Genomic DNA, 14686 nt, shown 5'->3' with positions numbered 1-14686 from the left:
ATCTGATTGAGAGGGGAGGAACTTGGATAGCACCAGATATGCAGTGTTGTACTCTGAAAGGGACAACATGGGTTTGTAGATGTTCCAGCTTGTGGGTTCACCCTCAACAAAGGATCTCCAGAATGCCAGATTGAAATAAATAAATGGGGCGAAGGCCAAACTAATACAGTGTATAAAGGAAAAGGACAGTATTGTGTGACTACTACTGTCACGTATATGACTATGGGTTCAACCCGATGCCCCATACTAGAACATCACTTTAGCTTGATTCCACCGAGGAACACATGTATCGGTGCTAAACATTGGTTCTGGTACATCATCATAACGCAACTTATCTGCAGATGAGACTGCCTCTGGAGGATGAAGCCATTCGAGTCATTCCACATATTGGACACTATATTCTCCCTGTTTCTGGCTTTAAAGCTCATAATTCAGCGAATTAGGACATCCCAGAAACACACAGTGCAAATCATATAGAGGAAGAGAGAGACAGAACGGGCAATCCCGAGACATGAGAATCAGGAATGGTGGAAAGTAGCATCTAGTTAGATTGTTCTAGCTGGGATTGGTGATAGCACGGATAATAGCTTCAGGGATTCTGGTCATTGCATTATGCTGTAAGGAAGTCAATAAGGGACATTGAAAATATAAGAAAAGGGAAGGACGCTGAGAGGAAACCAGGATTAGTAAAGACAAAAAAAGATATAAAACACTTTGTCAACAGGTAATGTAACCCATAAAAAAACCTGTGGGACAGGTTAACATGTGGACTCTGGTTAATTCAGCTTCTGAAAGGGGTTTATGTTTCATTCATTCGATAGAGGGAAAAATGTGGTTCGTATTATTAGGGAGAGAGAGACAGATTTCACTTAGCAACAGCTGGTGTTTTGCGACCAAACAGGCTTCGATATTCATAAATAAATGGATTAGAAATATTGTTTGGATAAGATAAGTCCAGAACTAGTGGTTTATGATCACCGTAGCCAGGCCACAATGCTTCTAAATGTGTTGCTGATGTAAACTTGTGTCTCTGGATTATGTAGTAGCCAGAGACTACCATATTAGGCAAAGCCGGCTCCAGTTTAATAAGAAAACAGTCTATAAATGTAAGCTTTTTCCTTTGTTCATTAGCGTGGAGATACCCATGCCTGGTTACACGTGCTCCATCTGTGACTATACTCCACTTGTAAATTGATTATAAACAGAAGACTGAATTCGTTACTACTCAAGTGAAGAAACAGAAGTTTGTTTTAAATCAACACTTGGTTCTTTTTTTAAGTTTGGAACTTCAAAACTTCCTTCGGAATTAAAAATCCGTTAAAACAGCAAAAATCATTCGTAAAGCTATCATCATTAACCTTGAATAAAACATAGCTTAGTTAATTTCAATAACTCCAATTTAATTCGGACCAATATTTTATTAACTAAACACAATACAGAACAGATAAAATAAAACAAAATAGCACATGCTTACAGAACACAGTAAATTACATCATTGTTACCTTCAGGTGCTTTTAAGGAAAGATAAACTTGCTGTAGAGGGAGTGCAATGAAGGTTCATCAGACTGATTCCTGGGATGGGGGGATTGTCCTATGAGAGATTGAGTAGACTAGGCCTATATTCTCCAGTGTTTAGAAGAATGAGAGGTGAGAGGTGACACCCACATCCCATGAACAAATTTTTAAAAAGATGTGAGATGTTTAAATTTGATCAAGGACACCAGCCAAATTAATAGAGACACTCCCTGTCCTTCAGGACCTGTGTCCAGGGGAGAAGCTGATGGGTTTATCTGATCATCTTTGGGACAAATGTTGTGCTCATCGAGCTGAGCAGCTCATGCCAGCATCAAACACTCTCCAGTCAGGCACAGCACGAGTTAGATACAGAGTGAACCTATCGGTCACTCCCCGACACAGATACAGATAAATTTATCATGTACCTCTCCCCATTAATCCAGGGCTCCACACGGCTCGAATCCTGCTCCTGTTTCCCTTCCTGAAACAGCACTGAGCTCAACCCAGCCCATAATGAGCAGGGCTCAGGGAGGTTGGTTGCTCGGCACTGCAGTGATGTCATAAAGCAGGGCAATTCAGCCCAGCTGGTCCTCTCCATGTCCCTTTAAAGGTGGAGAGCTGGGACATCCTGTCTCAACACACATCCCCCTGTTCATACCGAGTCCCCGGGGAAGGCCCAAGGCCCAGGGCCCAGAGTGTGGAACACAACCAAGGGGGAAAGAGGAGGAGAGAAGGGGAGGTAAATCAAGGAGTGGGGACTGAGGGCCACCAAGCTTCAGTTTTAGAGCCTGTAGACTTCAGGAGGGATCAGTGAGTGCTGTAGTTTCAGGATCCAGGGAGAGAACAAGGAGCAGATGGGGAGACTGGTGTGGATTCCAGCACAGTGAGGATGTAGGGGGAGGGAGATTGTGTTGGGCCGTGTATTAGGGATGTAGGAGGGACAAGAGAGGAAAGGTCAGAGGAGCAATTACTGCAGCAGTGTCCATCAATAGTGAGAGAGAGAAGGTGGGGGTCAGAGTGGGCCCTGGACAGGCCGGTAAACTGTTTGTTTGCTGTGACCAGCTTTCCCTCTGTCACAAATAGCCTCCTGTAGCCCAGTGACACAAACAGCCCATTAAACGCCACCAATGTCCTTTGGTCTGGTGAGGTCTCCCTTTGTGAAACATCGGCTGTTGTTAAAGCTTCTCATTCTGACTCGCTCACAGTGAGACAGTATCCATTGTCCCTTTTATTCCATGGGCTTCATCTTTGCTGGTATTGGTAACACGCCCGGGATCACTAAACACAAAACCCAGTCTGTTAATCACTTTCAGCTACAGGACTTAGTGTGTTCCCCACAGCACCTCTCTCACCTTCAATGTGTGAATAGGGCATCACGCCTGCAAAGCTGGTTTAAGTTTATATCCACGTAGCAAATCTATTTAAGAAAAGCCTGTAGACCAATGAGACACTGTTCAGGTGCCAGTGTGCTGCTGGTTTGTCCGGCATTTTGCCAGTAATGGAAAATAACTGAACATTTCTCCCAGTGTAACCTTTGCTGTAATGAAATGTGTCTTTTAATAAGCCTCATGCCCTTGCTCATGTCTGCTGCAATTGTGTAGAAAGAGGATGTGAAATGATGGTGTTTGTATGAAGATGTGAGACAAGGAAACAGTATCTGTGTGTGGCAGTGACACAGTCTTGTGGTCACAGGCAGAACCATGCACCGATATCCTTGTGCTTATGGTTTGAGCAGGGTCAGATCATGAATGCTCAAGCTAAGATGTGCCAGGGATCGGGAGCAGCGGCAGTAAATAAAATCTAAATGTAAATTCCGATGTAGTTTATCTTCATTTATTCCTATTTTCATAGCTTTTGCTGAGTGTGGCCCAAGCCAAGTGCCAGGATACTGGACCAGGCCCACCATAGAAAATGAGTTTGACACCTTGAGGTAGACAATGTCAACCAGATTCCCCCATCTACCAACCGAACAACTTCTTTACAAACTGAAGATAGTTTGTAAGACGTGACCATGTTTCCCGGAATCCGTGTTCAGTATCTGTAATGGCCCCTTCCCTTTCCCCATGATGGAAAACAGCATCTCTCAGGATCCCTTCTAGCACCTTCCCAGTGATCGAGGTCACGTTGATGGGCCTTTAGTTCCCGAGCTCTGACTTGTGGCCAATTTGGAAAATGGGAACTACATGTGCTACCTTCCAATCTCAGGGAACAACCCATGACTCTACTGAGCTGTTGGAGATATGGGCAAGGGGCTGACAGAGCACCCATCCCATCTCTTTAAACACCCTTGGGTGGATATCATCTGCACCTTACACGTCAAGGTTAACCCACGCAGTGACTTTGCTGTCAGTGAAGAGAGATGAGAAAGACCAAAGTGCCGTTTGCCCCTCTCAGTGTGACCTTGAAGGACTGTGTCCAGGCTGAAGTTTTCTCCCCATATGATCCTCCCCCCCAGTGTCTCCTCTCTGAGCTCCAGCCAGGTGATGATAAACACACAGGTGGGAAAGACAAAAATCTACAGCAATGTGTTGAAAGCAACACGAATTTATTTGTCTATAACCCAAATATTAAACTCCAGTCCAGTTACTGGAGTTATTGACATCAGCAGAAACAAACCCCAACTGTCAGAATGAACATGGTTCAGTCGGGATGTGATTAACAGCAGCATTAACAGCAGATCCCACCCTTGCAGTCACCTGTGAACTTTCTGGTGCCTCAACACATGGGCTAACGTACTGAATCCCTTCCCACACTCAGAGCAGATGAACAGCCTCTCCCCAGTGTGAACTCGCTGGTGTCTCAGCAGGTGGGATGATGTAGTGAATCCCTTCCCGCACTCAGAGCAGATGAACAGCCTCTCCCCAGTGTGAACTCGCTGGTGTTTCAGCAGGGTAGATGAATGAGTGAATCCCTCCTCACACTCGGAGCAGCTGAATGGCCTCTCCCCGGTGTGAACTCGCCAATGTATTTCCAGCTGGGATGGGGAGTTGAAACATTTCCCACATTCCTCACATTTACACAGTTTCTCCCCAGTGTGACTGCACTTGTGTCTCTCCAGGTTGGATAATCGGCTGAAGCCTTGTCCACACACACAGCACGTGTACTGTTTCTCCCCGCTGTGAACAGTGCTTTTTGCTTCCATGGTCAAAGGCCGATGATATTCCGTTCCCGATGAATCGAGTGACTCTGTCACATCTTAATGTGATGTTTGGTTTGAGCCTCTGGTCGACAAATCCTCCCCTTTTTAATACCCTGTAAAGTGAGTTTCAAACAGGAAAAAGGGTGGGTGAGAGAGAACCCACAAAAACACAAAGGCAGGTTGTGAAATTGAGCTGAATGAACCTGGCTATTTGTGCGCCCATCAGCAGAAAATAAGTGACCATGAAAGCTGTTGTATTGTCGTAATAACCCAACTGGTCACTAATGTCTATAGGATTCACAAAATTCTGGGACCCCCTACTCAATGGACATGTGTCTGGAATTTAAATTGGAACTGTGTTAGACTTTTGGAGGAGAAATGTGGACAGAAATATCTCACTATTAGGTGCCTTTGGACTAAACTAGGGCCTTTTAGATTGAGTTTGGACATTTTAAATTGTATGCTGGGTCTGCATAGGGCTGCTAACCCACCTGGGAGGCAGGCCCCAGGGAGACATTAGCAGTCTAACAAAAGCCCACTTACCAGGGACCCAGATACATACATATTTTAATAGTTCTTAAAACGGCTATACAGAAAAACCCTGGATTCAGCAAAACACACAATGGACAGTATCAAGACCTGATTACATTCTAACGGCACCATTTGAAAACCCCATCAACACCTTTGGGAATCTTGTATCAGGCTAATACTCAATCAGCCCACCAAAATATCTCACAAAGGGATCACATTAGAGTTGATCAGCCTGCCAACATCGCACAAAAGCAGTCATCAGAAATCAATTGTGCACTCAGGTATAACTGGGGGCCTTGGTGGTGACTTTTGGGCTGTGGTACCTTTTGGGCATAGAAAGTAGGTGCAGGAGTAGGCCATTCAGTCCTTCGAGCCTGCACCACCATGCAACAGGATCATGGCTGATCATTCACCTCAGTACCCCTTTCCTGCTTTCGCTGCATATCCCTTGATCCCTTTCGCCGTAAGGGCCATATCTAACTTCCCCTTGAATATATCAAATGAACTGGCATCAACAACTCTCTGCGGTAGGGAATTCCACAGGTTAACAACTCTCTGAGTGAAGAAGTTTCTCCTCATCTCAGTCCTAGATGGCCTACCCCTTATCCTTGGACTATGTTCCCAAGTTCTGGACTTCCCCAACATCGTGAACATTCTTCCTGCATCTAACCTGTCCAGTCCCGTCAGAATTTTCTATATATCTATGAGAACCCCTCTCATCCTTCTAAACTCGAGTGAATACAGGCCCAGTGAATCTAGTTTCTCCTCAAATGTCAGTCCTGCCATCCTGGGAATCAATCTGGTGAACCTTCGCTACACTCCCTCAATAGCAAGAACGTCCTTCCTCAGATTAGGAGAACAAAACTGAACACAATATTCCAGGTGAGGCCGCACTACGGCCCTGTACAACTGCAGTAAGACCTCCCTGTCCCTATACTCAAATCCCCTCGCTATGAAGGCCAACAAAGCATTTGCCTTTTTCACCGCCTGCTGAACCTGCATGCTAACTTTCAATGACTGATGTACCATGACACCCAGGTCTCGCTGCACCTCCCCTTTTCCTAATATGCCACCATTCAGATAATATTCTGCCTTCGTGTTTTTGCCACGAAAGTGAATAACCTCACCTTATACTGCATCTGCCACGTGTTTGCCCATTCACCTAACCTGTCCAAATCAACACGCAGGCTCTAAGCGTCCTCCTCAGTTCACTCCGCCACCCAGTTTAATGTCATCTGCAAACTTGGAGATATTACACTCAATTCCTTCATCCAAATCATTAATGTATATTGTAAAGAGCTGGGGCCCAGCATTGAGCCTGCCATTCTAAAGAGGACCCCTTTATCCCGACTCTCTGCTTTCTGTCTGCCAACCAGTTCTCGATCCCCGTCAGTACATTACCCCCAATACCATGTGCTTTAATTTTGCACACCAATCTCTTGTGTGGGACCTTGTCAAAAGCCTTTTGAAAGTCCAAATACACCACATCTACTAGTTCTCCCTTGTCCACTCTACAAGTTACATCCTCAAAAAATTCTAGAAGATTTGTCATGCAGGATTTCCCTTTCATAAATCCACGCTGACTTGGACCGATCACGTCACTGCTTTCCAAATGTGCTGCTATTTCATCTTTCATAATTGATTCCAAGATTTTCCCCACTACTGATGTCAGGCTAACCAGTCTGTCATTACCCATTTTCTCTCTCCCTCCTTTTTTAAAAAAGTGGTGTTACATTAGCTACCCTCCAGTCAATAGGAACCGATCCAGAGTCGATCGACTGTTGGAAAATGGTCACCAATGCATCCACTATTTCTAGGGCTACTTCCTTAAGTACTCTGGGATGCAGACTATCAAGCCCCGGGGATGCATTGGCCTTCAATCCCATCAATTTCCCTGACACAATTTCCCACCTAATAAGGATTTCCTTCAGTTCCTCCTTCTTACTTGACCCTCGGTCCCCTAGTATTTCCGGAAGGTTATTTGTGTCTTCCTTTGTGAAGACAGAACCAAAGTATTTGTTTAACTGGTCCACTATTTCTTTGTTACACAGTATAAATTCACCTGAATCTGACTGCAAGGGACCTACGTTTGTTTTCACTAATCTTTCACATATATATATAGAAGCTTTTGCAGTCAGTTCTTATGTTGCATGCAAGCTTCCTCTCATACTCTATTTTCCCCCTCCTAATTAAACCATTTGTCCTCCTCTGCTTTATTGCAAAATTATCCCAGTCTTCAGGTTTGCTGCTTTTTCTGGCCAATTTATAAGCCCCTTCCTTGGATTTAACACTATCCTTAATTTCACTTGTTAGCCACGGTTGAGCCATCTTCCCTGTTTTATTTTTACTCCAGACAGGGATGTACAATTGTTGAAGTTCATCCATGTGATCTTTAAATGTTTGCCATTGCCTATCCACCATCATCCCTTTAAGTATCATTCATCAGTCTATTCTAGCCAATTCATGTCTCATACCATCAAAGTGACCTTTCCTTAAGTTCAGGACCCTAGTCTCTGAATTAACTGTGTCACTTTCCATCTCAATAAAGAATTCTACCATATTATGGTCACTCTTCCCCAAGGGGCCTCGCACAACAAGATTGATAATTAGTCCTTTCTCATAACACATCACCCAGTCTCGGATGGCCAGCCCTCTAGTTAGGTCCTTGATACATTGGTCGAGAAAACCATCCCTAATACACTCCAGGAAATACTCCTTCACCACATTGCTACCAGTTTGGTTAGCCCAATCAATATGTAGATTAAAGTTGCCCATGATAACTGCTGAAGAGAGAAAGCAGTGTGCAACTGGTCTAAACTGTGGAGAAATCCTTTGGTGAGCATAGTCCCTGCAATTTCTGAGCCGAGCTCAGTTAGTGTAGTGGTGGGAGGTGTTTATTTTCCACTGCATAGCCTCTGTACCCGTTGCGTATATGTTTTCCCCCTTTTTCTGTACATTTTGTTATATGCTATTCAGGTAATTAGTGTGGTGTGCTATTTCCTAAATAAAATATTTGTTCTTGCACCAAACAGTTGTCTGTCTACATCTATCACATCTCCTAAATAATTCCAAGCCCGAGAACCAGGGAGTGGGACGATTCGGACCATCAAGGTTAGAAAAGGCTGACACACCCACCACCCCCTACATGTCCTTCAGGGACAGGAACTCACCACCCGGTCTGGGCCGACACAAGACTCTGGCTTCTATGGGAGGAGGGAGGGGTGGGCGGGGTGAAGGGGAGGGAATGTATACATCTGCAACTCGACCAGAACTTTGACAGAACCTCCAAAACCCACAACCTCTCCCACCCAGATGGACCAGGGCAGCAGGTGCTTGGGAAATCCATCACCTCCAAGTTCCCCTCCAAGTCTCACACCATCCTGACTTGGGCATATATCACCGTTCCTGCATCATCACTGGGTGAAAATCCTGGAGCTCCTCACCTAACAGCATTGTGGGAGGGCCTTCACCACACGGACTGCAGCGGTTCGAGAAGGCCCACCATCACCTTGTCAAGGGGCAAATGGAAATTGGAAATATATTCTGGCCCGACTGGTGACATCCACATCCCAAGAATGGATTAAAACAAATCTGTATATTGAAAGCCCCTACAGAAATACTTGTTCCGAAAACAATACTCTTCTACATTGTGCGGGCAGTGTCTGTTTCACAACCTAATCTCCCCGAGAATCCACCGCTGTTGACAGTCTCTCATCGGAAATTGTTGGGCCCGACTGGGCCCAGAGGTACTGGGGGTTAAACCCAGCAGCTTCTCCCCCTCTCCACTCCAGGTCAAACTGATGCAACAAACAGACGCACACAGGAGGCCAGGGAGCGACTTCCGTATCCAGCACCCTCCCTGATACAGAGCGGCTCTGGATTGGTCGCTCTGTGTTTCCAGTATCGATGCACTGAAGATCAGCATATGAGGGAGGTGAATAGAGGCTGATGATGAGAGAGTTAGAACCATAGAATCAGAGAATGGTTACAGCACGGAACAAGACCATTCGGTCCGTCGAGCCCGTGCCAGCTCTCTGCAAGAGCACCTCAGCTCGTCCCACTCCCCCGCCCTTACCCCACAGCCGTGCAAATGTTTTTCTTTCAGGTACTTATCCAACTCCCTTTTGAAAGCCGCAATTGAGTCTGCCTCCACCACCCTTTCAGTCCGTGCAATCCAGATATTAAACACTCGCTACGCAAAAAGGTTTTTTCTTGTGTCGCCTTTGGTTCTTTTGCCAATCACCTTAAATCTGTGTCCTCTGGTTCTCGACCCTTCTGCCAATGGGAACAGTATCTCTCGACCACTCATGATTTTGAACACCTCTATCAAATTTCCTCTCAATCTTCCCTGCTCTAAGGAGAACACAAGAAATAAGAGCGGGAGTAGACCATTTGGCCCCTCGAGCCTGCTCCATCATTCAATAAAATCATGGCTGATCTGATCCTGGACTCAACTCCACTTACCCCTCGCTCCCATAAACCTTTACTCCCATATCGCTCAAAAAATCTGTCTATCTCCGCCTTAAATATATTCAATGATCCAGCCTCCACAGCTTTCTGGGGCAGAGAATTCCACAGAATTAGAACCCTCAGAGAAGAAATTCCTCCTCATCTCAGTTTTAAATGGGCAACCCCTTATTCTGAAACTATGCCCCCAGTTCTGGATTCTCCTATGAATGGAAACACCCTCTCTGCATCCACCTTGTCAAGCCCTCCAGTATCTTTTATGTTTCAATAAGATCACCTCTCATTATTCTGAACTCCAATGAGTATCGGCCCAAACTACTCAACCTTTCTTCATAAGTCAACCCCCTCATCTCAGGAATCACCCAAATGAACCTTCTCTGAACTGCCTCCAATGAAAGTATATCCTTCCTTAAATACAGAGACCAAAACTGTTCACAGTACTCCAGGTGTGGCCTCACCAATACCCTACAGTCGTTGCAGGACTTCTCTGCTTTTATACTCTATCCCCCTTGCAACCCCAGCTGCTCCAGTCTGTCAAGGTAACTGAAGTCCCTCATCCCTGGAATCATTCTCGTAAATCTTTTCTGCACCCTCACCAAGGCCTTCACATTATTCCTAAAGTGTGTTGCCCACAATTGGGCATAATACTCCAGTTGAGGCCGAACCAGTGTTTTGTACAGGTTCATCATAATATCCATGCGTTTGTACTCTATACTTCTATTTATAAACAGGGATACTGTCAAGTGTAGTATAAACAGGGACAGGGTCTAGTGTATTATAAACAGAGGCAGGGTCGAATGTAATATAAACCGAGACTGGGTCATGTGTAATTATAAACAGTGACATGGTCTAGGGTAATATTTAGAATGACTCCTGGCGCCATGAACTAGTGAGTACAGAAATAGGAGGATAGAGCAGATGAATGCCTGGCTGGAGAGATGGTGCAGGAGTGAGGACTTTAGATTCCTGATGCATTGGGACCGCTTCTGGAGAGAGGTGGGACCTGTACAAACCGGACGGGTTGCACCTCAACAGAGCCGGGACCAATATCCTCGTCCGGGGGGGGGGGGGTTTGTCAGTGCTGTTGGACAGAGGAAAAAAGCAGGAAAAACAGGTAAAAATAACAAATTTAAAGCTCTTTGTCGAAATGCACATAACATTTGTAACAAAATAGATGAGTTGACGGCACAAATGGGTACGATCTGATAGCCATTACAGAGACGTGGTTGCAAGGTGACCAGGACTGGGAACTAAATATTCAGGGGTATTTGACAATTCGGAAGGACAGACAGAAAGGAAAAGGAGGTGGGGTAGCTCTGTTAATAAAGAATTAGATCAGTGCGTTAGTGAGAAACGATATTTGCTCAGAGGATCAAGATATTGAATCAGTTTGGGTGGAGATGGGGAATAATAAAGGGAAAGTCACTGGTGGGCAGAGTCTATAGGCCCCTAACAGTAGCTACACTGTTGGACGGAGTATAAATCAAGAAATAATGGAGGCTTGTAATAAAGGAACGGCAATATTTATGGGTGATTTTAAACTTCATATTGATTGGACAAAGCAAATTGGCCAGGGTAGCCTTGAGGAGGAGTCCATGGAGTGTATCTGGGATAGTTTCCTTGAACAGTATGTTGTGGAACCAACCAGGGAGCAGGCTATCTTAGATCTAGTACTGTGTAATGAGGCAGGATTAATAAATGATCTCGTACTAAAATGGTTGGTGAGAAAGTTGGTTCTCAAACCAGGGTCCCAAGCTGAAATAAAGGAGACTACAATGGTATGAGGGCAGAGTTGGCTAAAGCGGACTGGGAAAATAGATTAAAGAATGGGACGGTTGATGAGCAGTGGCAGACATGATTGAGAGGGAAGATAGATTATGAAAGAAAACTAGCACAAAATATAAAAACAGATAGTAAGAGTCCTTCATGGTAGAAGACACTAAAAACATCCCAGCAGTGGATAAGCGAGAGGCGAGAGATCGGGAGGAACGCAATACAATCACGATCACTAATGACGTAGTACTAGGTAAAATAATAGGACTAAAGGCAGACAAGTCCCCTGGACCTGATGGCTTGCATCCTAGGGTCTTAAGAGAAGTGGCTGCAGAGATAGTGAATGCATTGGTTGTAATCTACCAAAATTCCCTGGATTCTAGGGCGGTCCCAACAGATTGGAAAGCCGCCAATGTAACGTGCCTATTTGAAAAAGGAGGCAGACAAAAAGCAGGACAATTGAGACCAGTTAGTCTAACATCTGTCATTGGGAAAATGCTGGAGTCGATTATTAAGGAAGCAGTAGCAGGACATTTGGAAAAGCATGATTCAATCAAGCAGATTCAACATGGTTTTATGAAAGGGAAATCATGTTTGACAAATTCGCTGGAGTACTTTGAGGATGTAACAAGCAGGGTGGATTAGGGGGAAGCAGTGGGTATGGTGTATTTGGATTTCCAGAAGGCATTCGATAAGGTGCCACATAAGAGGTTACTGCACAAGATAAAAGCTCACAGGGTTGGAGGTTATGTACTAACGTGGATAGAGGATTGGCAAACCAACAGAAAACAGAGGGTCGGGATAAATGGTTATTTTCCAGTTGGCAAACATGACTAGTGGGGTGCTACAGGGATCGGTGATGGGTCTTCAACTAATTACAATCCATATTAATGACTTGGATGAAGGGACCGAGTTTGCTGTTGTTACAAAAATTGTGCGGAGGACACAAAAAATCTGCAAAGGGATATAGACATGTTAAGTGAGAGGGCAAACATTCGGCAGATGGAGTATAATGTGGGAAAATGTGAAGTTATCCACTTTGGCAGAAATAACAGAAAAGCAAATTATAATTTAAATGGAGAAAAATTGCAAAGAGCTGCATTACAGAGAGACTTGGGGGCCTTGTGCATGAAACACAAAAAGTTAGTATGCAGGTACGGCAAGTAATCAGGAAGGCAAATGGAATGTTGGCCTGCATTGCAAGGGGGATAGAGTATAAAAGCAGAGAAGTCCTGCTGCAACTGTAAAGAGTATTGGTGAGGCCACACCTGGAGTACTGCGTACAGTTTTGGTCTCCGTATTGAAGGAAGGATATACTTGCATTGAAGGCTGTTCAGAGAAGGTTCACGAGGTTGATTCCGGAGATGGGGGGTTGACTTCTGAGGATAGGTTGAGTAGGTTGGGCCTATACACATTGGAGTTTCGAAGAAATGAGAGGTTATCTTATTGAAACTTAATGATAATGAGGGGGCTCGCCAAGATGGATGCAGAGAGGATTTTCCACTCATAGGGGAAACTAAAACTAGGGGGACATAGTCTCAGAATAAGGAGCCGCCCATTTAAAAGTGAGATGAGGAGGAATTTCCTCTTTGAGGGTGGCAAATCCCTGGAATTCTCTGCCCCAAAGAGCTGTGCAAGCTGAGTCATTGAATAATTAAAGGTGGAGATAGACACATTTTTGAATGATAAGAGAATAAAGGGTTATGGAGAGCGGGCAGGGAAGTGGAGCCGAGTCCATGATCAGATCAGCCATGATCTTATTGAATGGAGAGCAGGCTCGAGGGGCCAAATGGCCTATTCCTGCTCCTATTTCTTATGTTCTTATGTTATAGACTGTTTTCCCTCCACTCCCAATTTTCACCACCAATTTTGGCTGCGTTCAGTTCGACACTCACTGGCTCCCCTCCACCTCCTTCCCTGAAAGTGCTGGCTCTGGCTGGGTTCAGTTCTACACTCACTGGTTCCCCTCCCCTGAAAGTGCTGACTCTGGCTGGGTTCAGTTCTACACTCACTGGTTCCCCTCCCCTGAAGGTGCTGACTCTGGCTGGGTTCAGTTCTACACTCACTGGTTCCCCTCCTCCCCTGAAGGTGCTGACTCTGGCTGGGTTTAGTTCTGTACTCACTGGTTCCCCTCCCGTGAAGGTGCTGAATCTGGCTGGGTTCAGTTCTACACTCATTGGTTCCCCTCCCCTGAAGGTGCTGACTCTGGCTGGGTTTAGTTCTGTACTCACTGGTTCCCCTCCCCTGAAGGTACTGACTCTGGCTGGGTTCAGTTCTACACTCACTGGTTCCCCTCCCCTGAAGGTACTGACTCTGGTTGGGTGCAGTTCCAGACATTGACATCATTCACTTGGTTCCGACACCAAGATAGCAGCGCATGCGCTATGCTACTCACTGAACCAAGATGGCGGAGCGATGAACCTGCCTTCCTATACGAAGATGGCCGCCGTTATTCTGGGCCTGTGTCCGGGAGAAAGCCCCGAAGCTGCAACCGCCGATATTCCGGTTATTATTCCGGACTTGCGGCGGGCAGCGGATGTTTATGAAGCCTCCCCGGCTCCCCGCTGGTCCATTATTCCGCTCCGTCCCGCTGAAAAGGAGACTTCTGAGGAGCCTGTCCAAACCGTGTCTCCTCCGCCATTACACGCACCGCGCATGCTCCAAACACATCCAAGATCCGCGCCTGCGCACTGAGCTCCTCTAGTCTGGATGCGGCTCATTTTTCCGCGCGGGGCATGCTGGGTACATAAGACCATGAGAAATTGGAGCAGGAGTGGGCCACCCGGACCCCCGAGCCTGCTCCCCATTCAATAAGATCATGGCTGGTCTGATCATAGACTCAGCTCCACTTCTCTGCCCGCTCCCCAGAACCCTATACTCCATTATCGCTCAAAAATATGGCTATCTCCGCCTTAAATATATTCAATGACCCAGCCTCCACTGCTCTCTGGGGCAGAGAATTCCACAGATTTACACCCTCTGAGAGAAGACATTTCTCCTTATCTCAGTTTTGAATGGGCTGAGGAGAAAGGCTGCATTTGTAAATAGAACAGGATTTACTGTGATTGCATTGGGCACTGAAACATGTTCACTCCGGCAGCTCTACTTTGTTTCTGTTGATCTTAATAACCCCTATACCTGAGCTGGAGATTAATATTGTGTATAAATGTTGAATAAATTATCTTTGTTTCAAACACAGTGTGTCGAATATTTGATTCCTCCATGATCAGAGGAGAGTAATTGATGTTCTGTTACTGACTG

At 45.5% G+C, this 14686-nt stretch overlaps 1 protein-coding gene across 1 annotated transcript; it reads right to left on the bottom strand.

Annotated features, from left to right (window-relative positions):
- Positions 1 to 3996: 3996 nt before the first annotated feature.
- LOC139235330 (zinc finger protein 664-like) lies at positions 3997 to 14047 on the bottom strand. The gene is made up of 2 exons (XM_070866474.1): positions 13821 to 14047; positions 3997 to 4767 (listed from the first exon to the last, which is right to left on the bottom strand). Exon 2 carries the CDS (start codon positions 4655 to 4657, stop codon positions 4208 to 4210), a length of 450 nt encoding a protein of 149 aa, XP_070722575.1. The 5' UTR covers positions 4658 to 4767; positions 13821 to 14047; the 3' UTR covers positions 3997 to 4207.
- Positions 14048 to 14686: the final 639 nt, after the last annotated feature.

This window comes from Pristiophorus japonicus, chromosome 23 (assembly GCF_044704955.1).
Source record: "Pristiophorus japonicus isolate sPriJap1 chromosome 23, sPriJap1.hap1, whole genome shotgun sequence".
NCBI lineage: Eukaryota > Metazoa > Chordata > Chondrichthyes > Pristiophoridae > Pristiophorus > Pristiophorus japonicus.
This window is presented reverse-complemented; position numbering and strand designations above follow the sequence as displayed.

Excerpts from the sequence above, each read along its gene's own strand:
- LOC139235330 (XM_070866474.1), bottom strand. The coding sequence starts at position 4,657 with ATGGAAGCAAAAAGCACTGTTCACAGCGGGGAGAAACAGTACACGTGC.